The sequence below is a fragment of the Pagrus major genome, chromosome 2, assembly GCF_040436345.1.
Source record: "Pagrus major chromosome 2, Pma_NU_1.0".
In the NCBI taxonomy this organism is placed as follows: domain Eukaryota; kingdom Metazoa; phylum Chordata; class Actinopteri; order Spariformes; family Sparidae; genus Pagrus; species Pagrus major.
The window spans coordinates 13,659,816-13,687,617 of record NC_133216.1 but is presented as its reverse complement, the minus strand read 5'-3'; the positions used below and the strand labels follow the sequence as shown (position 1 = coordinate 13,687,617).

Genomic DNA, 27,802 nt, shown 5'->3' with positions numbered 1-27,802 from the left:
CTCGTAAAAGCACTGTTAAGCTTACGCTGAGTTTATAGGCGTACAGTAAGTAGGGGGGAAACAGTGAAGCTGAGCGTTTAATGGCAGAGAGATTAAAAAGCGGCTGGCGAAGAGAGTCAAACATATGGCAAGTCATCGGATCTTTTCTCCAATTTAATCTCATGTTGTTGTGTTTCTGCTGGATATGTTAGGTTAGCTGTTAGCTAATACATCAGCCAACAGGGCTGTTGTTGTATATTTGCTCCGGTGTATACTTTCTACCCTCTACTGACTGACAACTGCTGGATAATAACTGGTGACTTGTTGTGGACTTTTGTTGGGACTTCACAGCACAATCACGTGCATATCTGCTGATCTGAGACTCTGAAACTCTTAAATTTCATCTCAGGTCCTCAGCAATACAACTGCCAAGTGTGAGACGGACAGATTTCCTTCCATTTCAGTCAGATTCATCAAAACTCTACATGATGAGCAGCGAGGTGAAGCTACAGCTCAACCATTTTAGTGGGTCTGCAGGCTTAACGGGTGAACGACATCAAACAGAAGCCAACACCCTGTAGATGTGAGTCAATGATGTCATGTTCTAGCTCCAGTATCAAGATCTTTACAGCTTCAGATGCATTAAATCAAAGGCGTTTCGCTGATTTCTCTTTCGGATCCACACTGAGGCAAATGCACGCATACACCGGAGCAAAAACAAACTTTGATGTTCAACATCTCTGAGCCACGGCAAACCCTCTTTCTCTCCTCCATCACCATGGCAGCAGTCACCCTGAAGACCCCCCTCCCTGTTGACCTTCACATGCTTTTGCAATGAGTCACAGCACAGGTGGAGACGGAGAAACCACCTCTTTATCTGCACGAGAAAAGAAAACAATATCTGACACAAACCAGACTTTGAAGCATGTAGCTCCTGACTCTTCAAATCATAACGAGTATTAACCACGTTAAATGGCGACGGCAAAACAAACTCAATAACTGTGATTATGTAAGCGGCCTAAATCAGCACAAAGAAGATCCAGAACAAAGATTATTAACTGGAGACAGGAGGAGACAACAGGCAGACTGCAGTTCAGCCTCCCACACACCGGCCACATAATGAGATGTTCGTCTGGGTGGTGTTACTCTAAGAACTAAAAGACAAGTGTCTTTCTGCTAAAAACATAGCTGTATGCTGATCCTAATGGCAAACTTCAACAGCGGTATGTAATTTATGCCTGCACAGAGCCGGAGAAATTGCTGTTATGTGTGTCACTCTCGCTGTGAGGTGAAGTGTTGTAGCTCAGCTCGTCTCATTCTCGTTTTCCCGCACATCAAAACACCACTCATGTGGGGCTCTGTGTATTTAACTCTGCCATGTTGGCATATTTATAGATGCAAACAGAAATAAGAAACACCTAATCATAAGTCGCTGATGACAGAGTGAATAACATGGTGGTTCACTCTGCTCGAGTGAGCTGGAAATGATACTGTAGGTGGTAAATAATGCCCCGTAACACTCCGTACAGCTCATGGAAAAAACAGGATTCTCAGCCATGCTGCGACGCCTCCTCCCTTTCTCTGACAAACAGCTTGCCCTCTCTCTTTTCAGCCTCTTTGCCATCTACCCCCTCCTTCCTCTCTCTCTCGCTGGCCTTTCAGTGTAGCTACATTTGCTTTCTTTTCACCACTTTTCTCCATCTTCCTCCTCCTTCCCCTCTCTTTCTGTTAGTCTGCCTCGCTCTCCTTCGCAGCGGGGAGAGGGGAAGCACAGATGCTTTTAGCGAGCTGACATTTTGTGCCAGTGTAAAAACACTGCATAGCAAAGCAGGTTGGCTCAGTGTGAGGGCCAGATTCTGGCAGTAATGAGCTCGCTCTGACAGGGAGGAACTGATGTGGAAGGCCAGGGAGTGCATGTGTGTGTATGAGTGTGTATGTGTGTGTGTGTGTGGGCTCAGTCTCATGATCATCCACCAGAGGTTGTTCTAATGAGGACTGTCTACAGTTGGTGGTGGGAAGACTGAGCATGCTGTGACCACCGGGCTGTATTAATATTTGTTTCACATGTTCAAATGCACCAATGAATCTGTAGACCAGCTGAGTAAATGAGTAGATGACCACCAACTAAACGTGTGCAGTGATAAAGTCATTAAGAAGCAGGAGCTGTGAGTCACAGTGAATAATAAGCAGCTGAGACGGACGAGACGTGCATCTTGTTGTCTTGACTACAGATAAAAACTGTGGAGAGCAAACAAGAAAAATCATGAAAATGGGAGAGAGAACTGACTTTGGTTTGAGTTGAAACAATTAGTTGATTAATCTACAGTTTTAGGGGGACAGGGTTAGTCCATTAATCAATGAGCTGTTCCATAACATTTTTTTTTTCAACCAACAGTTTCGACAGGTGGCCAATTCTTACATACTGCATCTTTAAGCCAGGAACTATAGACGGGACAGACATTTTTACCAGCAATTCATACGGTTTTCATCGTCAATTTCACGTTTAAGGCATATTTTTAGTAGCGCACTTGCCTACTTGTGACTGTCAATAGACCATATCCATATAGCGGCCATCTTCCCTCTGACCAGCTTTGATTTCGTACTGCAAGTGTTCCAGTTCCCAAGTCGTAAAAATGTCGAGAATCTGAAAGATGGTTGTCATTTCACTGCTTTAAATGTGTCGAAGATGTTCAGAATTAATCTACGCCTTTCGCATTGTGTCGTGTAACACTATCAATGCACTGTTACCCAGAAAGTGGTTGAATGCTAATGTTAGCTGTCGTCTAACTGCTGCTAACTGGTTATCAAATAGGTTGTTTCACCTTGAAATATGGCCGACGCTCCTCCAGATTTTCACTATCCAATGTATTTCCAGTTGCTGCTTTGTTTTACCGACAAAGCGATTGACTGATCAAGAACATAATCGTTAGCTGCAGCCCTGCTTCAGTCTGATGGAATGATTTTTTTGTGTGTTGTGAGTCTGCGAGGAGATAAAAGTGCTCTGTTACAGCAACAGATGAAGCTCTCTGCATGACCTGGCAAAAATTCCCTCTCTTGCTCCCCCTCTCTCTCTGTCTCACACATGCACACACACACACACACACACACACACACACACACACACACACACACACACACACACACACACACACACACACACACACACACGAACAGACATCTTAGATAACACAGAGGCAAAAATACCCTTGTTTTGTTGGGGTCTGTGTGGGTGTTGAGACATGATTTAAACATGTATTTTTAGCCCGATATAAACAGACCAGATCACAACCCACTTCTCTACCTCTCTCTCTCACACACACACACACACCCAAACACACACACTGCTCTGTAATTAGGAGCAGAGAAGACCAGTGTTTCATGTTTCAGCTCCACCCATAGCAGCACACTTGTCCACGCAAGCACACACACAAATACAGGCCTGTGTGTGTGTGTGTGTGTGTGTGTGTGTGACTCAACCCTTTATTCCTCCGACAACAGACAGGAGAGGTGATGGATAACAGTTTAAAATCCTTCACTGCCTAGAAAACATAAACCGTCTTTCTGAATTTCCAGCTCTCCCTCTTTTGTTGCCTTCTCTCAATAAACCTTGTTTCTTTTTTTCCGATCCTTCAGCCTCGTTCTTACTTATAAGGCCAGCCTGAGTTGTGTGTGTGCATTCGGTTCGGCTCTGTAGTGACGCTGCAGTATGAGGACTGACAGGAAGTTATAACATTAGAGGCCGTCTCCTCACTGCTACATAAATCCCCATTTCCTCCACAGCACGCTCTGCCACTCACTGCCTGCGCCCCCTCTTTGATAGTTTTCACAGGGCGGAGAGGGGGAAATGGTCTCCTGCTGTATTTTGCCGTTGTGAGAACATAAGGCTATAATGCCTCCTGACAGCTTGAGGAAGAGGACAATTAGCAGGGAACAGGAGTGGGAATGGTAGTGAAGAACAGGAGATGTCTGGGAGAAAGGGAGAAGAAAAGAAGAAGAAGAAGAAGAAGGTGGAGATTTGCAGCTGTGTAGAAAAATGAGTGCGAGGCTTGGCATGAGGCTAAGCTGACTTCCATGGCAGATAGGATATAACACATGCTGAAGAGGGGTTTGACTCTCTTGAACTTTGCGAATCATGGCTGGGTGAATCAGAGGAAGAGGGTGTGTTTGTGTGACTCTTTGCGTATCAATGAGGATGATCAACCAGACAAACATTGGTGGAATGTGTAGCTGTGGGCTGCGCTTTGTGTTGTCACTTGTTTCTGCACCGTGTGACAGCAGTGAGAGGGTAGGATCACAGAGTTACATACATGTTTGCTTACATCTTTTCAACACATGACATTGTGATGACGTAATGAGTTTTTTTGTCGTCAGCACCTACATTACATCTGACAAACTGTTACAGACCTGGGATTTGTATTCGGTGTTGTACTCAGAAACTGTGGAGGGCGCCAAATCACATAAAATGCAGATTTCTACATAATTTTGTTAAAATAAAGTAAGAGGAAAGATACCACGTTAGCTCATCAAGTTGGTAAAAAGTGAAAGTTACCCATACAAATGAAGTATGAAGTACCTCAAAATGTATCTAAGCACACCTCCAGTGACCAAACAGGAAGTCTTTATCAGTTCTTCTGCACCTTAAGCGTCATCATTACTCATCAACACAAACAGGTCTGAGTGTTTTTGCATTTGTTTACCCGTGCAGACGAGGAGAGTTTACCAGGCAGCAGATTAAACTGTACTTTGACATCAGATAAGAGCAGTTCAGACGGCACCACTCCTGTCTTGAACCTTATAACCCGTGTCATGTCTTGAATGTTTACGTTTCCCCTGGTTACAGCTTGTATGCAACAGAACCAACTAGCCTGCAGGTCAATCTGAATAGCAAAAGCTTTGATTTTACACATGCAGGTGCACGTGCAGGTGCGTACCCCCTCCAGACAAAACATGGAATAACAGACAGCCTGACTTGTCAAACTGACTTCAGCTGAAGGCCATGCTGGGCTCCTCACTTCAACAACAAACACGACTGTATATCTTTGCCTCTTTGCCTAACTAACACTCCAAGCAGACAGCTGGCCGTCGGGCACATTTGGCTGATTGAGTGTGTTGAATCACCAGTGCTGAGGGAGCTAACTGACAGGCTGCTCAGCCCTCCGAATCAGATTTTTACCCATTTAAGGTAGTTTGTTCTAATGTTTTGCTTCTGCCGTATCTGCTCCCTCAAGCAAAAGACCATCAGCTACAAGGCCAGCTGCGCCTTCTTATTTGACTTCTCCTTGATTTGTTTTCCACGTGTATACATGAAGACCCTCCAAACAAATTCATTTGCATGCTTTTGTTTGTCTTTCTGATTTGACGGCCTCCCTGTTTCCTCCATGCAGGTTAATGCGCAGAAAGTATGTGCACGCACTCTCTCTGGTGTGTGTGCAGGTGCAAATCTTAGCGTGTGTCACAAGGTATCCAAAGGCAACACAGACATTTTGATCAGTAGGGTTTTCTCTCGGGCCAGTTCTTTGAGTTCTGCTTGGTGTGTCACACGCTTCCTCAGCACCTCAAGGTAGAGGAACATTCAAAACAGGTGTGTAGCACGAAGCTTTGCTTATTTAAAACAGGATTCAAATACACGTGCGCTGCATATTTGATGATATTCTGTCCTTGCCAGGTAGCAACCAACATATGGTCAGCCTGCATGAACCTGCTCTTTGTTAGGGTCATGTAGAGTGAGGAACCTGAGATTCATGGACGGATGTGCAGCTGGCTCTACTTCATGTCTCCACATATTTAACTTTTCTGTTACACACAAACACAAAAGCAGAGGAATGTAGTGCCCTAGGCTATAATTACATTTCTCTGACTTTTAGTCTGAACTCTCTGAAGTTTTGTCTTGGTTTGACTACAGCCACATCACACGCATTTAATGTACAAAAGGGTCTGAAAAGCCAAACAGCAAGCACTTTCTACACATTTCACAAGAGGTCATTTTCAGCTTTACCTGAGTTAAGTGCCCGACTTCCTGTGAGGAATCCAAGGTTAAGCTGAGAGGAAAAATACTCCACTGATGAAAAAAGAAGAGGGGATAAAAAACATCCACCAACACTGGCAGACTGTCAGGATACCACGAGAAGAAAAAGATATCCTTTGTGATTTAGTGAGGTGAGTGTCTGCCTGCCTGCCTGTGTGTGTGGACTAATAGGAGACAGAAAACTGCTCGACTCTGAAGCTGAGGCAGTGTGTGTGAGACGAGTGTGTGTGAGCTGTGGTGTGCAGAGGGCCGGGCGTGTATCAGCTGGTACCGGCACATACATGCACACACACACATGAGGAACAGTGGTTAAGCCATGTGGGCTGAACCAGACACCAGAGCCTCAGAGAGGCGTTCTCCACACCTGGAAAAAGCCCTGCCCCAACATCTCTGAAGCCTCCTCCCACTTCTACCCGTATATACGTTGACTACTTCTCCATTCTTGCCGCCTCTTTTGGCTCCCTCAAACCATAAATCTGAGCCCACTCTCACCTCCCTCCTCCTCCAGCAGGTCCCTTTTGATCCCTCCTATCACTCTCTACATCTAAAAGTTCTTCTCACCTAAATTCATGCTTCCACTGCTTTGTTTTCCTATGCTAACTTTTGGCTATTTATATCCACTATAACAGCACTCAAGACCTCTCAAACCCTACAATTTCCTCCCTCTACTACTCTCAGCCTCTCCCTCTATGTATACAGTCTGAGAACTGAGAGAAGGTGGTAGTTAGGTTGTAAGTGGAGGGTTGCGAGCGCAGTTCAACTGCTGAACTTGTTCATGATCACAGAGCACGGAGTGAAAAGAGGGAAACATAGAAACCTCTGCTTTTGCTCTTTTCTCAAACCACTCTCCGCTTCTTTCTCAGTCTTTTATTCTCTGCAGCCCTTGAGTGCTTTTCTGAGGCAGAGCGCTCCACACTTGTACAATTTGGTTCGGCTCTTGGCCTTTTTTTACTGTTTATATGGTGTGCTTGAGCAGCGCCTTCCTATTAGGTAGATGGTCACTGACAGGTTACTTCCTCAGCTGGATAGGACAAAGGTACATTTGTAAATATGTAATTACATAAATTATATAGTTTAGTATGGCATTTACACAGACCTTACCAAACAAGACAATACATGAGAAGACAGTCCTGCTGTGCTTAAGTACAAGATGGTAAGACTGTACAAAAGATCACTGTTGTGACTGACGTGAACAGATGTTGTGTTTTATAAAGTGTAACTCTGGTATTTTTCAACCTGGATCCCATTTGAAAGTAGTCCAATACATGAGATTGGAAGCAAAAGTCTGGTGGCCTGCAGAATCAGTAGTTTTATCATCGTAAAACACACTTCCTTTACTTTTCTTAATCAAAACACAACAATCTTATCTTCACTCCTGTTTATCAACCGGACTGCAGCAGCGATCCACGGAGGTGACCTCAATTGTCGGGTGTTTATGTCCCGCTATATTGACTGCTGACCGGAGCTGGAGGTGAAATGAGCTTTACTTCGTGAATGTAACGTTCGAGAGAGGAGAGGGGAAAAAGAAAACAGAGATCCGGAGTCTCTGGCGAGCGCTAAAATCAGAGCATTTATGTGAGCTTATGGCTAATGTACAGTAAATTAATCTGGCTGTTTGGGGCGGATAAACCTTGTGTTAGTAACGCAAAGAAACAAAATAAAAAGCACCAACACCTTCTTGGTTCTTGGTTACACTTGTATTTGCAAACATTAGAGCAGAAAAAGGCTTGTATTTTGAGTTATGAGAATCGAAAACAGCACATCTAGACGTCTTAGAGTTCAGGGATATAGGACTATATAACCAGAAGTGTTTCTAAATACGGCACATACTGCAGCTTTATTTCACAACTGCTTCTCTGACGTCTGTGCCTCTCCTGACATTCTCACACAAAAAAGGATCTTGCCCTTTAACAAAGCTGTTTTTCTATGTAGAGATCCTTTCCATAATGTTGTCAGACACTAAGAATAAAAATCTGAGCCTGTTGGCAGCAGAAATATAGACGCTTTTTATAGATGAACGCTAACGAAGTGCATATGCCCAGAGGGATTACACTGCAGCCCGTTTCACAGCGACAATGGACAAATTCCCAAAAATGTTCGAAACCAAATAGGCTCTAGGGTTATTTAGGGGCAATGTGCTTAATCTCTTTACTGTACAGTATGAATATGTATATTATGGATTTCACAGATGTCACGAGGCATTAGTGTGTCAGTGTGTGAAACCTTTGCCTAAACGGTGTGACTGGTGCCTGCTGTTTGACAGATATATTCCCAGTGCTTGTTTCGTGTGAAGCTATGCACTCACGCTTGCCGTAAATGCTCAGGCACGGTTCGGAGTTCAGTTCAGTCGACGTGTGTTCGTGTGTGTGTGTGTGTGAGCTCTTGTCTGTAAAGTAGGAGTGGTGCTGCAGGTCTCAGCACAGGCCCTATCTTTATAACCACAGTTTGCCCATGGGGTGTTTTTAAATTGTGTGAGTAAGTCTGGGCGTGTGCACTCTGAGATTGAAAAAGAAATAGCCTGTAGGCATGAATTTATGCTTTTCCAGTGTGCACCTTAGACAACACAGGTAGATTTCTGAGCATGGATATCCATTCATGTAGAATGACCCCATCTCTGCCTTTTTCACCTCCAGCCCAGCTCAGAGGAATAATATTATTGTTTAGCTTTCAGTGGGTGCAGTGCTAAACGCAGGGTTAGCGCTAGTGTTACCCCTGGTGTACTTGAGGTCCCTGTGGGACGCTCTCTGCCACGCGACTCCAGAGTTCATTAGAAACAAATTACAAACAGGTCAGCGTGCCTTTCATCCTCATGAATTCTCCTGACCCCACACCCACAGCCTGCAGACAGATGCTGAAGCAGCCAGAAACCACACCCTAACTAAACACACCTGCTCCAATATGACTGGTTTATTGATTCAAAATGCAGAATAAATGAAGGGAAGTAGTCCATGTCAATCTATTAGTGCAGCACACAGAAGATTGTGTGGTGGAAAATCAATGCAGCTGTACTTGGTAAGTGTTTTGAAAGGGTGAACAGTCGAAAGAACAGTTTGAAATTTGACTTATTTGCAAAAAATTATAAGGGAATAGTCCGGCACTAATGCCCCATAACACCAGAACTTGTTGTGTTTACACTTCAGATTTTGACTGGATTAAACAAACATGATATTATAAGTGTTGATTAGGGAGTTTTAGAGATGCTGGTACGTGGATTTGTTAGTTTCCAGTCTTTATGCGACGCTAAGATAACCTGCTGCTGGCCATAGCTTCATGATGAACGTACACGAGAGTGGTATCTATGTTATAAATGAACTTTTTTAAGACCTGCAGACTCTGTGATTCAACAGGCGAGGTTTAAGGGACTGTTGCCATGGAGATGTGGACAGGACAACAGGAGAAAGTCAAATGTGAGTGACATGTGTAAATGTTCATATATATATATACTGTATATATATAAGCATATGTGTGTATATGGCATATTGTAGCTGCTGCATCTGACTGGAGACCGGCTGAACCCGTCTCCAGGCACTTAGCGTCCGCTATGGATTATTAGCTCTGAGCCTCGCTGTGTCCCGTCTTTCTAAAAAGCACAGATGCTTTTGAAGCTCTACTGAAGCATGAATATCTCCATCCCTCTGGACCCCGCCGAACATCCCAGACAGACAGACCCCTCCGTACATGAACACGCGCATCATCTCGTCGCCGGTGGTGCGTCCCGCCTGAGTGGATGACTAAATATTTAACAACATTTTAAAAGCACCAGCCCCCCTTTTCTCCAGGGTGTCGGCTAAGTCCTGCAAATTTAAGAATTAAGAAACTCAGATGCCCCTTGACATAGACAGACACCGGGGACGTCTTGTGGGAATGTCTCAGTCTCTAAACTGACACTTGACTGCATTTGTGCTCTTGTTAGCAGGTTAGCAGAGGGTCAGTGCTAGCATACCTGAAAGCTCGGGGACAGGACGCACATCAGAAGCTCGGTAATGGATTGTCTGGTATGATCCTGGACAGAAGTAGCAACAGCACTTAAATGATTTTAAGGGTAGGATTGTCCAGGATATGAGGTTTCCTCTCCCGTCTTTTCCGCTCTATCTCTTCTGCTCCCTGCTCAGGTTGGATTACACGGCTAATTCCAGTTTCTTATCTACACAGAGCCATCAAAATCTGAGGCCCGGGTCGGTTTTTTCTTGTTATAGGAGACACCGCTGGAAGCTGCTGCACTTTATTGCCATCAGGACTGGGCTATCTCTATCTCCCACACCAGGCCTAGTGTACGGTGCCTTCATGTGCACACATGTGGGACACCAGCAGAGACAGAGAATGAGCGAAGAAGTGCATGTGTGTGAATGTGTGTGCAGGCAGATGACGGCGGCCACATGTTTAGACAGAGGCTCTCTTTCAAGAGATTTTCCTCCACCCAGGTCAATTATATCACAGCCCACTGCCTGGGGAGAGGGAGACGGAGGGAGAGCAGACTTTCCCCAGACTAAACCTAAACCAGGAGGTGACCTTCTCGGTTAGGACGGGCAGCAGGTAATGAGCATTGACGCAAACACACGAGCCATGTGGCCCCCGAAGTGCCTGGTCCTAAAGATACCATCTTCCTGTCCTTTCCTCCCTCTTTCCTTCCTCTCATCCCCCACGTCTCCCGCTTGCATTCCTGACATGCCTCAGGGAGACAGAGGGGGCCTCCAGGACAGACAAACAAAGACGCACAACACACACAACACACTCACAATGGCACTGGCTGCAGCCATTGTCTGTGTGCACTGAGGAAAAGGTCTTGGTGCCTGCATACCAAAAGAGAACAGCAATCCCCCTTTTCTCAACACACACATTTGCCCTCGCTTAGTTTTTACTCAGTGACACGAGAGCCAAGTGAAAGCACTGAAACTGTGGCTGCTGTAAGCAATCCTCTGCTGCTCCTCCCTAAACATTTTTAAAGCTACACCCTTCTAGACCCACAAACTAACAATAAATCATAAACCGCTGGCTGCGATTTAGACTGAGTGATGTCATAAGTGAATCAAAGCAGTCTTTAGGTCTGGAGCTGCTGGTGTGGTAATAAAGGCCTGCAGCAGCTCTCTGCAGAATGTCAATGCAACACTGACCTCTTCTGGTGGAAACACCACATGGCCACAACAAAGAACATCCAGATTTTTGAAAATAGGTTAAACAGATACAAGACAGTAAGGTCAGCAGGTTGTGACATACCAACATGTCTGAGAGTAACCAAGTCCAGTTTACTTGCACTGTTGGACTCTGAACCGATGCACTCCAGTCCAGGCTTTGATGATGGTCACGTTTATGGCCGTGCCACATAGCTTAGCGCTACATTAGCTGACTAATCCTTCTTCCTTACTCCAGCTAACCTGACCTCATGTTTCCAGGGTCCATCTGACACGGATCACTGCTGGCTTACAGATGCCACCAATGCGTGGGAGGAAAAGTGATGTGAGATAACCTTTGACACACATGCAGAAAAGCATAAAAAGCCCAGACAGACGGGCACATGAAGACACTTACCGAGGTGTAGTTAGTCTTGCCCATGTTGTGGTTCTGGATCTGGTTGAGGTTCTGGTTCTCCTGCTCTCTGCACTGCAGCCCAGCCAGGTGTCTCTCCAGGGCTGCCCAGTCCATGGTGGGCAGAGGTTCCTCCTCTACACCCTCCTCCTCTTTGTATCCCCCCATCCGTCCCCCAGTCCCTCCACTGCCTCCTCCACCACCACCACCACCGCCACCACCCCCGCCAGTGCTGCGGCTCCCCCTGCCTTGACTGGAGCTGCGGTGCCTGGGCTTGGGAGTCCCTGTGCACCCCTGTGGTGTACCGGGAGAGTCGAGCTGGCCGCTCCGGGGCAAAATCAGATTGCCGTTCTGTTTCAGTTCCTCTGGGACGGCTGCGGCTGAGGTAGCAGTGCGTCCGCTGGGGGCCGGGAGGGGCGGGACGGTCTTCACTTCCTGGAATTCTTCAGCGAGGCTGCGACTGTTCACTGTCTTCCTGTAGCCTTCGCCAAGGCCATCAACCCCCACAACGCCCCCACCGCCTTCCTCCTGACCAGGAGGCTGTGGAGAGGTGTAGTCCTCGCCGTACTCGCTTTCCCACTCCTCTATCACCTTCTTCTTGTACTCTTGGTAGTCCTCGTCCTCCTCATAGTCCTCTAAGGTGACCAGGTCCAGAGAGGGGGAGGATTTGTAGTCCTCCAAAGTGGCCAGGTCAAGAGAAGGGGAGCAAGGCGTGACCTTGTTGGAGTTGGACTCGGAGCTGGAGCGACTGGATGCATCACTCCCCAGGTCCATGCCATCCTCCCGGTAATCCTGCAACGACAACGGAGCAGAGAAAAGGAGTGAACTTGAGGTAGAACAAGAGTTTTACAGAGAGAGAGAAAGAAAAGAGAGGGAAGGAGGAAGGAGATGAGAAAAATGAAAAGAGAATTTAGGGAAGTGTGAAGCCACAGATTAGTCACAGCAGTGTTGTGGTTTTAAACCGGAGACCACAAAGCACTTCCTGTCCCGCAGGAACTTCCTTTTCTGCACAGAATTATGCCGTCATTGTCTCTCTCGGACTCGTTGACCAGCCTTCTGCTATACAGCTGTACCAGCCTGTGTTAACTGATTATACATTCCTCTGCATTGGTGAATGTGTACGTGTGTGTGGGCCTGTGCGACGCTTGACACACACAGCGAAGGCGGAGTCCGTGTGGCTGGATGTGTCACAGTAATCTCCCACCACCCACTGCTACATCTGCACAGCACCACAGGGACAAAACAGGGTGTTATGAGGGGTGAGAGTGAGTGACACCGACACGCTGATACACAACAGCACACCAAACTGTGACACGGACAGATGAGTCCAGAGTTGTTGTTGTCTAACCTTGACTGCGATGCTCCCGCCGAGCCCCCAATCACCGGCTGACTGATTAGTTCACAGCTAATGAAAACGTCCGCGTTGTTTACAACCCTCCACAAATCTCCACCTGACCCGAGCCTCCTCTCGCCGAGTTATCAGTCTTTTCTCCACAGGAGTGCATTATCATAGTGCCTCACACCACTTTTAAAAGTTAATGAAAAGCAAGGAGCAGCAAAATTTCTCTCAGGGCAAAGAGAAATTAACGACACATTCCTGCCTGATCCACATTATGAGCTGCTCTGGAAAGGAAATTAATTATGAAGATTGCTGATTACTGGTAAAGACCACGAGGGCTTACAGTAGGTTTTTTTTTCCGTTGTTGTTGTTTTTGCCTCTCACACAAGAGGAGGAAACTGCGGTTCACACAGCATCATCCTCGTGATGATAAGCTTTCTTCAGAGAGACCACACCTGTGCAGACGCCGGCTGTTGACGTCAAAGGGCAATGCAGAGCAGATCTAAGTTGGGCAAAAGCAATATGACTCAGCATCTTGGAAGACTAGGTGCACAAATTGCTGATGCGGTGTAGAGACATGAGCCACTTTGTGCTGAGGATCTTGCATTTCTCCGTGAAACGCCAACAGCTCCAAGAGAATGGGAGCAAAGCTGCTGTGAGGATGCACAAACCAAAGCCACATTTTCCCTTTTACCTGGTGGCAGGCTGTCTTCAGCTTAGGTTTGGCAACATAATGCAATGCTGTTGGGGTGTTGGGACCCTCAGTTATTTCACTCCCTCCCAGTGCCTGCTTGTTATCCTTCAATAAAGGCAGTAATAACATTTAATAAAACCCATATTCAGTTCATTGGGATGATTTCCAACTATCTGTGTGGTTCTGGACATGACAAACTCCAGGAGCCCCTGTGGCTTTAGGGGGAGGACTTAAGTGCACACAACATTACCAGCCTACTTATGGCCTAATGCTCTGAAATCACCCAAAGACGGCCACGATTAAGAAGATACTGAGGCTTGAGAATATAGCATGGAAGCTCTATTTTTAATATATAAATCAGCCAGCAGAGCGGAGAACAGCCTTACCGACGTGCTCATCAAACGCGCTGGATCACTGCGCGGTCACCAGTCCCCGCGGTGTGTGAACCAGCCTGTCATCTCGGCTTTGTCACCCTTCAAGTAGGCTACCAGCCTCTGGAGGAAAAAAAAACACCCGGATTCAGGGTTTTATCTTCTCCAAAGTAGGAAGAAGAAGAAGAAGAAGAAGAAGTATCCGAGCTGCGATCGCGTTTCAGATCTCGCCCACCGATCCTCGTTCCTCGAGCGGCGCTCCGGTTCCCAGATATTATCGCGTCAATACGCGGCGGTCACATGAGCCCGATTAAAATAATGCAATCATTTAAAGTGTCTGTTTATGAGACACAGAGAGAGAACGAGAGAGGGAGAGAGGGGGGAGGAAGGCGCTGCAAGACGGACGGACGGCAGGCTGGAGCGGTGCTAAAGCTGATCCGCTGTGGGATTAACTAACCGAGGCGCAGGCAGGCAGGCAGGCAGGCAGGCAGACCGTACAGGCTGGATTTGGCCACAAATACATGCAAATTGACAGCTGCACCGTTCCCCACCCCGCAGCCTGGCGGGTGTTTGGGAAGGGGAAGGGGGGGCGTTTAATTTATGTCAAAGACTAGACTACCCCTCACACAACTCCAGCCCCTCGTCCTCTCTCTCTCTCTGTCTCTCCTGGGTGGCTCGCAAGGGGGACATCAACGCACACGCCCAGTCTTTGCGTGCGTCGAGCGCACTCCAAGTGGCACCTCTGCACGCATGACAGCTGCGTGATCGCACCTGGGAACATATGATCGTCGATCTCGAGACAGGTTATATATATCACACGCGTGCGTTTCTTGTTCATTCCTCACATGATGTAATGTTCCCTCTCCAAAAAAGTCCCAGGAGGAACCTGATATCACCCCCGGCAACAGCGGGGACAGAAACGCCCAACATCACACACCATAACGCGGATAGATGACACCCATCACAGCTGTGACCACACTGACCCCCACCCCTCCTCCTCTCCTCTCCTCTCCCCAACTCCATCCGCTATCATCGGGGGCAAAATTGGGAAGTCACCGCCTGCGTTAGGAGCACGAACGAGCTAAAAGTGGCCCTGGATGCGGCGTCATAAACGAGCGCATACTCACTGTCATCATCTTTGTAGCCTCCCCGTCGCGTTCTCAAGACATTGTAAAGTGTAAATCCCAGCTGTTAGACAACGGTGAGGATGCTGACTTATTCACGGCAGCCTTATATTCTAAGGGCGGGCGGTGGTGGTGATGGTGCTGCTGCTGCTGGTGCTGCTGGCGAGGCTGTCTTCGCTGGTGAAATGACAGAGAGCCGGCGGATGATTCAGTCCAGTCATCGCTCTGAGTGTGTAGTCTGTCCACAGATGAGCCAAGAAAAAAAGAAAAAAGAAAAAGGAGTCTTGATGGAGGAGAAGAAATCACGTAGATGTCTTAAAATCCCAGCAGGTCACCGCCAGCTTCTTCTTCTTCCCTCACACACACACACACACATAGAGAGAGATGCCCAACCACCAGTCCAGCCTGCGCGCTCTCTCCCTCTCTCTCCCTCTCCCACGTCAGCTGGAAAATAAAAAGGCTCTGAGTAAAGTGCGTCCGCTTATATTGTGGGCTTGCGCACGTTTTTTTTCCTTCTTCCCAGAGCTTCCACACAAGCAGCAGCAGCCCAGTTATTACCTAGAAACAAGACTTACTAGAAACTATAAGCGCACAACAAGCGTGCTCCTGCTCATCTCTCTCTCTCTCTCTCTCTCTCTCTCTCTCTTCTCTCTCTCTCTCTCTCTCTCTCACACACACACACACACACACACACACTCAGGTTTGTGTGTTCTCTCTCTCTCTCTCTCTCTCTCTCTACACGAGCCGGCTCTCTGTCGCAGCCTGCAGCTCCGAGGAGAAAGTGACGACGACAGAACACAACTAAAGCCCAACCTTCTGCACCCACTGACCTTGCAAAATGGCAGAGAGAGAAAGAGAAAGAGAGAGAGAGAGATGGATTGAAACTATCTAGGTGAATTATTAAACATACTCCTGGTGTTTCTGAATTTAGAAATATTTCCAGAGCTAATACTTAAAAATCCCCCCCAGGGAGCTCAGGGATCCTGTTGTTATATCTGCTGTTTGGCTTTAAAGCGAGGGCTGTCACTTTCAGTTCAGTGGTACACCTGCACCAGCGAATGCAATCCAGTGCAACAGCCCCGCAATAGAGACAAACCTTTGTGAGAGTGAAAGTGTTCAGTTTGGGTCGAGCCACTGGGAGCAGACAATACAATTTTGGCATTTTAAGTTTCTGCAAACCACAGATATTTTCAAATGTGTCACACGTATCACATCAGCATTACCACAATACCTTATGATGACGGAGACCTATTAAGCTATTTCGTATTTTTCCTTTCCTTCAGTGTGTTATATGTTCTTGTCAATGTAAAAGATCTTGAAAGTTAAAAAGTCCAAACTTTGCACCAGCAGAAGCTCCTCTCTCCCACAGAAAACACTGCTCCTTAAACGCCTCGTCAGTAGTCCCGCCTTCAATCCGTGACTTTGCGACATCAGGCACCTCACATGTGCATAATTTATGCCGATATTCAAGGTAGAAGTGAAGCTGACAACATGACAGAGCCAATGGAGGACATGGTGAGCTGCAGGCTCAGGCGTATGTGAGCTGACCAATCAGAGCTGACTGGGTATTCAGGAGGAGGGGCCTTAAAGAGACAGGAGCTACAACAGAGCATTCAGACAGAGGGAGAATACAGAGCTGCAGCACTGGACAGTATGAGAAAACTGATGTGTTTTTTGAGCATTAAAGCATGTAAACCTATTGTAGTAGTAACCAAAAAAGGAAATTATGAACCTGAAAATTAGCAGAATATGTCTCTTTTAAAGCAAGGGACCACAGCGTGACATTTTCCAGCTGTGTTAGTGGCAACAACTGGATATTTCTGACGAATGTCTGGACAATTTCCAGCTGTTTGTGGTGACAGAACCAGCCAAAACATGCTCTAGTCCTAACCCTTACCAAGTCATTTTTATGCCCAAACCTAACCAGACCATAAGCAAAGAGTTGTTGAAAACTGAACCTAAAGAAACATAAAGTTGCACCATAAAGAAATGTAAAGTTTCAATATATCCATGGTTTGCCAAAAAAGGTACATTACTCAGGTGATTGGGTCGCCATTAACGGTGAGCACAATTTAGGCACAATGCCATATTAAACATATAACTTTCCTTTGAACAAGAATAAAATGTTCCTTTGTAAAGTCAGCGACAGCACAAAGGGCAAATGGATCATCAAACACCTACACATCAAATACCACATATTGCTCAGAGACTTCTATATTAGATTAACAGAGCTGTAGGATTTCCCGGCAGTGCATGAGGAGCTCACAATCTCTCCGTCAATCTATAAACCAGAAGCACTAATGACAACCTGCCTTTGTAGTCAACACTTTTCTAATGTTTGAATGTAAGAACTCTCTAATGCAACCCAGTACAACAACACCATTAACTACAGCCTTGGAAAATCACCATACGGACCCATCTCTCAATGAAAACAGGAGACGTGGACTGGTGATGTCTTGAGGTAGCGTGGGATCGTGGGAGTTGTTGTCCTCATTGTTAAACAACCACCATTGACGATAAAAATATGTGTAAGTGACTCAGGCAGGAATATGTGAGGAGGAGGTGATGTTCAAAATGTTACTTCATGTTACGTTTTCCGACTTCCTTCCTCACTCTCTGAAGTATCATCTGATGTTTCACAGAAAGAATGAGGGACAGGCTTCCAAATTAAACATTAAATGCTCAGATGTTACATATTATGTCTTTAATACTGAACTGTAGTAAAGCTGTCAGGAAATGAATCAGTTAATATTTAGATTTGATCATTTCAGCTATTTTTCAAGCGATAAATAGCTGGCTTCAGCTTCTTAAATGTGAGGATTTGCTGCTTTTCTTTGTCATAAACGCTAGTTCATTCAATATCTTTTGGTTTTGCACGGTGGAAGCTAGAAAACGACCTCACCTTGATCAAATAGACAACAGATTTTTTGCTAATATCTTGTAAATTGTCATTTGCATCTATTTCATGTTGTGTTGCTCTCCTCTTGCCAGATGAAAACACTGTCGTAGACATGCGAGTTAACACACGCACACACGCAGATGGCAGCTGCGGTGTCAGAGCTGAAGAGGGGTTAACGGCAACGTGGCATGACATCTTCATGTTGCATTCTGCTTCCTCTCGCAACAGCTGGCAATTTACATATTCCAAAATGGAGATCAAGTTAAATGTCAGTGATAAACCCATCTCATCCGCAGAAGGAAGGAGTAAAAACGCACTCCAAAGCATTTTGTTAAACAAGCGTCGTGATTAGGAACCGGATCTGCGTGTCTTGAGTGGAAATATAAAAAAGCGACGTGTCGTACTCCGGCGATGTTGGGGAATCTCCAAACTTTTTTGTAGTTGTTTAAAGGGCGCTGTCTTCCGACGTGGTGCGTTGATTGTATAATAGCAGCGCAAATGAGTTCATCCATGTCATAACAGAGCAGTACTTCAAAGACCCCTGGCTGAGCCTCTCCTCACACTACAGCGAGGACAGCACTCGTGGGGATCTCCCCAAAGAAGAGTCAGAGGGAGTACAGCGTATTGCTACCACGCCGTTCCCCGCCGCTGCTTTCAACACTCTTATCAGGCGCTCCACTCCTCCCCTCTGCTTTTTTCCTCCCTAAGTGCTCAAACATTAATCGGTCATAGTGAAGAAAAGTGAAGAGTTGTAAAATTAACCGAATGCCTCTAAGAATGATAAGCTACTAAGTGACGTGCAAGGACTATATAGGAAATGAAGTTATCATTAGCTTGTCAACAGGGGGCCAGTGTAGTTTATGTCACACAGTTTGCTCTCTTTGAAGTTCCCATTTCCCTTTAGCGTCAAAGCCTCTAAAACCAGCTCTGACATGGCATCCTTCCCCTCGGTGAGGTGTTTCACCAAACAATAAAAGCAACAACAGGCTTGAAGTCAGCGCGGCCTGATGAAGATGTCCGTATGTCACATAAAAGCCCTCTCATCACACCTGGAAGAAGACAGATGACTTTCACTGTGCTTTTGATCGAAGAGGTAGGTCAAGGAAAGTTCAACGTGCAGCACTGAAGGCGCACAGGAACAATCTTTCCAGTGTTTTTTGTTTTTTTTCCCCCCGAACTCTGTCAAACTGCCAGTCAATGGGATTTACCAATTACCGAGGGGCAGAAACATGTGGAAAAACAGCCAGGTCTAGATTTACAGTATCTGGGAAAGCTTTGCTCTATCTGCCTGCTGAACAGTCCATCCGCAGCAGCAGCAGCTATCTGGCAGGAATCACTGAAGGCCCATTTCTGACAGAGAGATAAGGCCGGAGAAAAGAATGCCCCTCAGATAATACGGTAAAAGTCGGGCAACATCTTCCTCTGCTTATATCTGTCTCAGAGGCGTTTAAAAAACAGGGAGCTCCTGACAGTCGGTGAGAAATTGAAACTGTCTCCGCCTTGTCAGGAACTCACCAACTCTAACGGAGAGACACCGAAAGTGACCTTGGAGGATTCTCCCTCGCACTTTTTCCTCTCTCTCCCTCTCTCTTCTAAGGGGCCGAGGGGGAGAGCTCACCTTGAAATAAGACTGGGGCCGAAAACCAGACGACAGAAAATGAAGCGTCAGAAACATGACTGTGGTACAAGGCCAGAGCTGCAGAGGGGAAATGTACTGACTGGTTATGAGAGACATGGGGGGGCCAGGAGAGGACGGACAGTGGACTCAACAGCCAGGCCTCTCACCCTGTCATGTCTTTTTCAGATAGAGAAGAACCAATCCTGGCATTTCCTTCAACCCTTCATGAGAGAAATCTTTATTCTCCACCGCAAAAACCCTTTTTAATGTATTCCCTTGTATCACTTCAATGACACCTCCTTATCTATCACCTAATGCCAAGAAGAGACCGATGTACTAGACCGTACAAGAGTGATGCCTACATGTAAGGGTAAATGGAAAACTGTAAACATTTACCAACCTTTTACTGTCTGAAAAACACCGGGGGTTTCTCTGTGTCTCTCTTGTTCAATCTTGTCTGTATAAAGGAGTTCAATCACAGACTACAAAACCTGCTCAAGCCACCTAGAAGCCAGTTTGTAGACGTGATTTTGCCACATTTTACCACTAAAATCAGTCCACTTAACGTCATTGTCTCATGCTTATGTTAACAAGGATATGAACCTTTTAGTTGCCTTTAAAAAATACATTCATATCCCTGCTGAGAAGTGCACAGGAGTGGGTGACAAGGATAAAATATGGTGTGTATAAAGTTAGATTGTGATATCAATATATATTGCGATATGATGCATTTTCTGGAGAGCATTTGACTGTTTATTGAGGAAATAAAAAACAGGAACATCTGTTTCGGCTAAAAGAGCAAATAAACCTTTGTGTTTTGTTGACACAGTCTGTACTTCAACACAGTTTGGGCTCCCACAGATGCTGTATGTTTAAAAAATAATCATCCCAATTTTAAAAAAATCAACCAATTTTCCCCCTTTAAATACTCTACCCTCTTAAAAAATTAAAAACCACTATATAGAAAAGTACTGAAGTGGTAAAACTGCTACACACTGGTCTTGCACATTTGAAGAATATAATACTATGATTGCTACTTTAGAAAATAAGCATATATAAAGTGTTTTTTTTGCTATATGGGCCAAGTATGGACAAATATATTTATTCTGTTTGCCGACAAGTCAGATTTGAACCCTGGGCTACTGAGGTGAGGACATGTACATGAGGTGTTCTCTCTACCAATTGAACTACTGAGGCACCCCTATTAAACCTTACCTCAATGTGAAAATAATCTTATCTCTGCGCATAGCGCATAGGTTTTGTCGGGGTATTGCAGTTTAGGACACATATGCATCCAAACCTGTGGTGAAGTCAGGATGAGCTTTCACGGACAGCCTGATATTGTCCAGATATATCCACTGAAGAAAACGGGTTGCCTGGCGTCAGTCTTTTCTATCATCGATGTAATCTTGTCCTACAAAAAAGTTTGGCTTTCTCTTTTGGTTCACGGCTATTCAGCGCTAAACACCCATTTGTGCCGGCCTTATGTAAGGGGAAATTGCATACGGGTAAAAGCCTGACTAATAAAAGGAACTTCAACTTCAAATTCGATATTGCTATAAAGTAGTCCTGCAACATTTCCCACAATGACCCAATCTACCCAGATAGGAACCGTATGAAAGGAGATAAATCACAGTATAAAAGTTATGGCATATATAACGTCTCTTTCCTAACATTTTGCTGCAACTTGAACACAAAGTGCCACACAGGAGCAGCCGGTGCCTTGAGACCTCAGCAGCAGCAGCAGCAGCAGCAGGATGCAGACTGTGAGATGATGAATAGAGATGTCAGCTGGCCACAATAGAGGTCGGATCCTTAACTGGCTGACTGACCTGTCGCTCTAAATAGAAAGGGTGGCCAAAACCATTGAGACCGGCCATCAATCTCCTTCCTAAACACCATGATGATTTACTCCATTCAAATCATTGTGTGAGTGAAGAGGAGCAGAACAAAGAGGAGTGTGTGTGTGTGTGTGTGTGTGTGTTTGTGTGTGTTTGAATTTCAGGAGGCAACTACTACATGCATGTGAGTGTACAATCACCAGGCACGTGTGTGCACATTTGGCTCCGATATGTGTTCACATGCTATGAAGCATAACCGTGCAGCTTTGTATCATGTGTTTGTAATTGTGTTTACACAATCAGTCGAAGCCCAGCGCGTGTATCGGATTGCAGCACTAATACCTGGCTGTAATATATTGATCTTCCCTTCCATACTGTATATCCAGCCAACAATTTCACCTGCTAACCAAGTGTGAAATGAATTGTGAGAGCAACATCTTGTCCCGATGTACATACAAGCACACACAGCTATTAGATTCATTTACATGGGGAGCACGTCGGGCGCAGTGTTCATCCACAGGATGGACTCAGACTTCCCGAATTTATTTAATCCGGCTAGGTTTATAGAGGCTAAAATGGGTCGTTCGGTGGTAGCAAGCACTGCACACAGCTAAGCCTTCATCAAGTAGCCTTGAATCCAAACTAGCAATTACAGGAAAGAGCAGAATATGTACATATGGCCATAACCATAAAGAAAGTGAGGGCGGAAAACAAACAGCGATAAATGTGATGAAGGGGGAGGCGATGGAATAACAGTGGGGGAGGAGGAAGAGTATTACAGTGATGAAGAAGTTGAGGCAGAGGAAAATGCTGCTAATGATAATGTTGACAATCAGCACAGAAATCAGAGTGATTACAGCCATGCTCGTGCTGATGAAAATGATAGTTTAGAAAGGCTACCGTTTCGAATAAGGGGATGATCATGATGACAAGCGTGATTAATCAAAACCAATACGGCCGGGAAGCATCTGAATACAAAAGTAGAAACATTTCCTGTGAGACTTCTATTCAATCTTTACGCTGCGGGGAGGCTTAATTCAAACCCGACCTCCTCCCCGGGGAGACTGGAACCAGCAGAGTTGGGAGAAGTCAGCCGAGTCGTTAATGAAGTTATGACCAGAGTCACAGCGGTGGAAGGAGATCTTAATCACCTGCAAGAGTGGAGGGCCGAGACCCAGTCTAGACCCATTTAGTCCACGGCACACTAATGCTAATTAGAGGGAAAGAAGGGAAGGTTTGTAATCTGTTCAATTAGCCCGGCCTAGAGAGGCGTCCTGTGGGGCCGAGGACGGATTCAGGTGCAGGACCGTGTGCTGTTACACTAGTCGCAGCTGTAGTTGCTGCTGTTAAAGGAAGTTATTATGTTACAGCCACAGTTTTATGTGGAGTTATTCGACAATAACAGCTACTGAAGTCTATTTTCATGAATCACAGGAAAGAGATCTGAAGGTTTCCATCATGCCATGGTGAGATTTTTTTATCACTTTTCCATTAATTTTCAAACCTCGCTCACAAACTGGATGAATTTTAGGTCACACTCCTCCTCTCGCTCCTCTTTTCTCTAGTTACCCTCCCCTCTTGCTCTTTCTGCAACGCGGCAGAAAAACATCCACGCTGGTTAAAGAGTCAGATATAGAGACGGTGACTCTGAGAGTGTGTCAGGTCCCAATCCCCAGTCTCTCTCTCACTCTCGCTCTTTCTCTGCCGCCTGCCTGGCACCCCTCCATGGCTGTCTCTGTGCCCTGTCAGCAGTACAGCCAGGCAGAGATATGCATCCACCCTGCCCCTGTGCTCGGCTCCAAGCCTCGCGGTGCGCAGATGTCCACACAATTTACTGCCCACACCAAATTGGATCACTTCTCTGGTGTTTTGTGCAGGCCTCGCACCTGCTGTTTTCCACCTTCTCTCATAAACGACTAAACTCTCCGAGATTGGAGAGGAAAGAGGAGAAGGGAGGCAGCGGGAGTTGATTTAAGGAGCAAATTAAAGAAGAAGGGGCTGGATGAGATAGAAAAAGAAAGGAAAATGTTTGATGGTTGATATGAAAAGGAGGTGATTGTTCTCTCTGCTCTTGCAGCAAATCCTTTTCCGCCGTGCAAACACACATCTGTGGAACGATTCCACCTATTAAGTTATGAGAAAATACGGCATGAAAATCGTGGAGTAGTGTGCAGGTTTCAGAACAGCTTGCAGCAGAGTTTGACCTCGAGGCAGCCATGAAGTCCACCAGGTCACCACAGTGGTGTCGAGGTTAAGCGCAATCTGACACATGATCGACTGCGATGTGACCGAGTGACAACTCCATTTTATACCTGAGCTGCTGGCGTATGGTTCGTTGGAGTAGCAAAAGACGCGTGTGTGCGCCTGTGTTTTCTGGTAATACATGTGAACCCTGGGGGACCCTGGCAGGTGGTGGCACACTGTCTATATCAATTATTGATCCCTCCTGGAACGGCCAGGTGTGAGATACTACTGTAGCACACTCAGACATGGCCTCATAACTCATCATCGCAGAGATGGCAGGAGGGAAGGAGCGAGCAGCAGAATAGCGGTGGCTTTACTCAGGCAGCAGTCTTATTGTGGGTGTTTCATGTGGTTGGAGAGCAGACCTTTGTAGTCATACATAGTCAGGTGACCATCATCGTGGCAACTGAAACAAACATGTCACGGCTGCAGTTTGGTTAGGTTCACGCAACGAAACAGCCAATCCTCATCAGACAAATATAGGTCGACTCTGACAGCAGCGCATTATGACCCATATTTACGTTTCTTGTTAGGTGCTGACCTCTAGTGGCTGTAGTAATCATCATGGCAGCAAACCACAATGTTTTCCTAAACCTTACTGAATAGTTTTTCTTGCCTAAACCTAACCAAACTGCAGGCGCATGTGTGGACGTGTTAACAAAACTACTTGGTTAGGTCTTGGAAAAAAGAAGCTGCGTACGTTAAAATAAGGCAGTTGACTTTTGGTTTCTCCCGGGAAAAAAAACCCAAACATCCACCCTGCTTGGTCTTTCTCGCTCTTTATACTACGTCGCCTTGAATTTGGTCGCATCTGCTCTCTTAAAGAACTTAATTGGAAGGATTGCCGTATCACCTGCACACAAAATTGGACTTTGGCACTTGTATTACACGCAATTTGAAAGCCTTAAACTGTGTTATTTGTATGCAGATTGTGCCCAAGTTACCCAACCACCGCCCTGATCTATCTATCTATAAAGATGTTTTTATCTCGTATCATTCATGAACTGTATTTATATACTTGTTTGTTTAGTTGTTTTATTCTGTAGTGTTACTTCATCATTGTAAGTGAGGACCTGCCCTCAATGATTTTCAAAAGTAAATAAAGGTAATTATATAATTAGAGCATCTACAACACACACATACACACACATATATACAGACTGATACACACATTTACAAATTTACACTCAGTGACAATGTATACCAACATACACGAATACATTTCAAAGGGTATTATGGTTATCAAAGTAGGTAATTTAGTCCCTTGTTGTAACTCTAAATTGCACCAATTAAAGTCAGGATGAAAGGCTGTGTCCCTATCAAAGACTTCCTCAACATTTCAGATTAAGATCTGTTTTTGAGTGTTAATCTTCTGTGTACACTCAATCAAACTTAGCGCTCTCCTTATCTGATATGCATTTGGTTTGAGACGGTTATAGCTGGTACAATCATGAGCACTCTGCCACTGAGCAACCTTTACGTTCAGTCATGTTATTGGGCTCTACAGCGTACAATCTGAGTGAATTGTCATTTGGACGACTCCTGAAAATGTTCTTCTACAATATTCCTGGCTGGACTTCAGTATCATCTTCTAAGTGGTGCGTTCGTCATACTGAAATGAGAGCTGCAGTTGGTAGAGGTTAGATTAAAATGTCTCAGTATAGTGCTGTCCGTGTCCTTTGAGCTAACAGCATGTCTAACTGTTTTCACCAGCATACAAATCAAAATAATGACCTCCAGCCTGATCGTGTGCACAAAATCTTATACTCTCAATATAAAGTAATTTCCCCTCTAGCTACGGGATAACAAAGTCAACCTTTAATCTTTTAATCTGAAAATCCCACCTTTAAACTGTAAGTTATTCAGTCGTCCTCCTCAAGGTGGTTTATGTGGCACTTTTCTCAACATTTTGGCTGTCCTGTCAGTGTCTATGAGTCCAGTATCTCTAACTGGATGAATTATGATCTTTGCGACAATGGTTATCACCGGGCTTTCAGGTTTCAGCATTTTAACAGCCTTTTTCTCAACAGGGGGTCATAGACACTCAGGAAGAAACCATTGCACAGTCAATGGTCCCTATCACAATAGCATCTATCAGCTCCCCTCGTCTCTAAAAATTCAACAAATGTTTTCTTTCTTTCAAATGATGCCTCTAACATATGATAGCATGACGTTTTTTGGTTGCAGGACTCACACAGTCTTTGGCTGTATTCTCTCTGTGCATTTGGATGGTCCTTTTTTTTAGTTTAGCACCTCAGTGACTCCAAATTGGTATAATTTTATAGCAGCATATTCACACGCCCCATATTGGTGCAGATAGAAGACACATTCAGAGATTAGCTAAGTGATGAAGTAATTGAGGAGACAGTGGAGGAAATGAGATCAGATTATAGCAGTTTAAATCATAATAGCCTTCTTTTTCAAGTGGATTATATAATACAACAGTGATGATTAGAGCTAATCCATGACCACAGAGCATGGATAATGGAAGAATCAGTGAATAGATTGCCAGAGTTTGTATGAAACGATGGTTTGGTTTCTGTAATTACATCTGTCATTTGTTAATGAAACCGTTCTGTGGAGACCGCGGTAAATAGCAGGCCCACCGGCTCTGGCCTGGTCAACGCAGCTCTGCTGTGTTAACTAACGGGCAGGTGGATTGGCATGGCAGATAATCAGAGAGAGGCTTTGAATAAAATCCAGAAGGATTTAAATATTTGTGATGAAAGTGATGCTGAGCCAGAGCGCTCTGCAGGTTTTGTTGTTCTAAAATGAGACAAATTCATCCAGTGGCACCTGCAGGAAAGCTTACTCTGGAGGTTTGAACATTTCCTCGACTGAAAGGCCATAATGTACAAAAGGCAATCCGGCCTGAACCATTGAGAGAGCCATAATGGTAACCAGCCACTCCTGTGGAGATGCATGCCCTGTCAGAGGCACTGCCAAAAGCCCCTGGAAGTGAAGAGGGAGGATGTCACCTCGGCCATTTTTGCACAGAGTACACCTGGAGGGGGCCTTATCACCTCCATCACGACAAGCTCCCCTCTCTCATAAGTACTCACGTGCTCCATTTCATTTGTCACATTCCTCGTTCATCAGAGCTTCTCAATGAAACACTTCTGTGTGTGTCTTTTTGTCATCCTCCCTGGCCCTATTCTTCTCCCTTTCTGCTCTTTTGTATTCCGCATTCGCTGTCTCTCTTCATCTCTCTCCTCCAGGCTCTATGTGCCATCTCGGATGCTTTATGCAGCATCAGAGATGCTGCCGAAGAGGCTGAGAGGGTAAATAGGCACGAGGGCATCGAGCCCACAGCTCCCTGGCAGAGAGGTGGGGGGAGGGATCATCAGCAGAATATTGAGAAAACCACCCTGACGAAAGGAATCAGACAGCAAATGGACCTTGCAACGGAGGGTGTTGAATCATTCAGAAGCGAAACAACAGCGCAGCACATCAATATAGTGGCTGATAGAAGAATGGTGTGCGTGCATGTGTGTTTGTGTGTGTATGCTTCATTTAACGCAATGCTAGTCAGCTCGGGAAAATAACTGCAAGTGATGTAAAAGAGTTTCCCCATTTACAGCATTTAAATGGATTGAGATATAATTTACAGAAGAGGCAGGTCACTGGGAGTTTATGAGACGTTGTCTGTGGATAAACTGCATGTTAATTTACATTTGAGAGCGTCGCTTGTTCATCAGTAAATAAACTGAATTATGGTCCATATTTGTGTTATGTAGGAGGGTGAGATGAGGTAGGCGGTAAAGACAGCACCGGGCTGTGTTCGTTTTATGTAAACATGCTGCAATTTTAATGGACACTAACGTCCTTAGCGGGCCCCCCCTGCGAGCAGCGGCGGGGAGGAAGGGGGAGGGAGGATGTGGGAGGCTTTCAGACCACTTTGCTCCTTTCAATCTGTCAATTTTGCCCTGCTCTTCCCGTTCTCCCTCTCTCCCCATCTTCCCATCTTCTTTCACCTGAGGTCTACTCATGCATGTTATCACTAAGCTGGCAGCAGTGGGAGGCTGCAGAGGAGTCCGTACGCCCGAAAAATGCTCCCCCGGTGCCATCCAACCCTCCACCACTCCATCTCCATTTTTACTGCCATCGCTCCACAGCTGTCCTCCTCTCTCGCTACTGTAACCATT

General features: G+C 45.5%; 1 protein-coding gene across 2 annotated transcripts in view; it reads right to left on the bottom strand.

Moving 5' to 3' along the window:
• schip1 (schwannomin interacting protein 1) overlaps positions 1-27,802 on the bottom strand; it is a 161,701-nt gene that overhangs the window by 33,482 nt on the left and 100,417 nt on the right. The window contains exons 1-2 of one of the 2 annotated variants that reach the window (XM_073493569.1): positions 13,947-14,632; positions 11,531-12,319 (exon numbers count right to left, since the gene is read on the bottom strand). In XM_073493569.1, the coding sequence (XP_073349670.1) occupies positions 11,531-12,319; positions 13,947-13,958 (801 nt within the window). In that variant the 5' untranslated portion in view covers positions 13,959-14,632. Of the gene's footprint in view, positions 1-11,530; positions 12,320-13,946; positions 14,633-27,802 lie in introns of those variants that run through there. The other variant, XM_073493570.1, reaches the window with a different exon arrangement.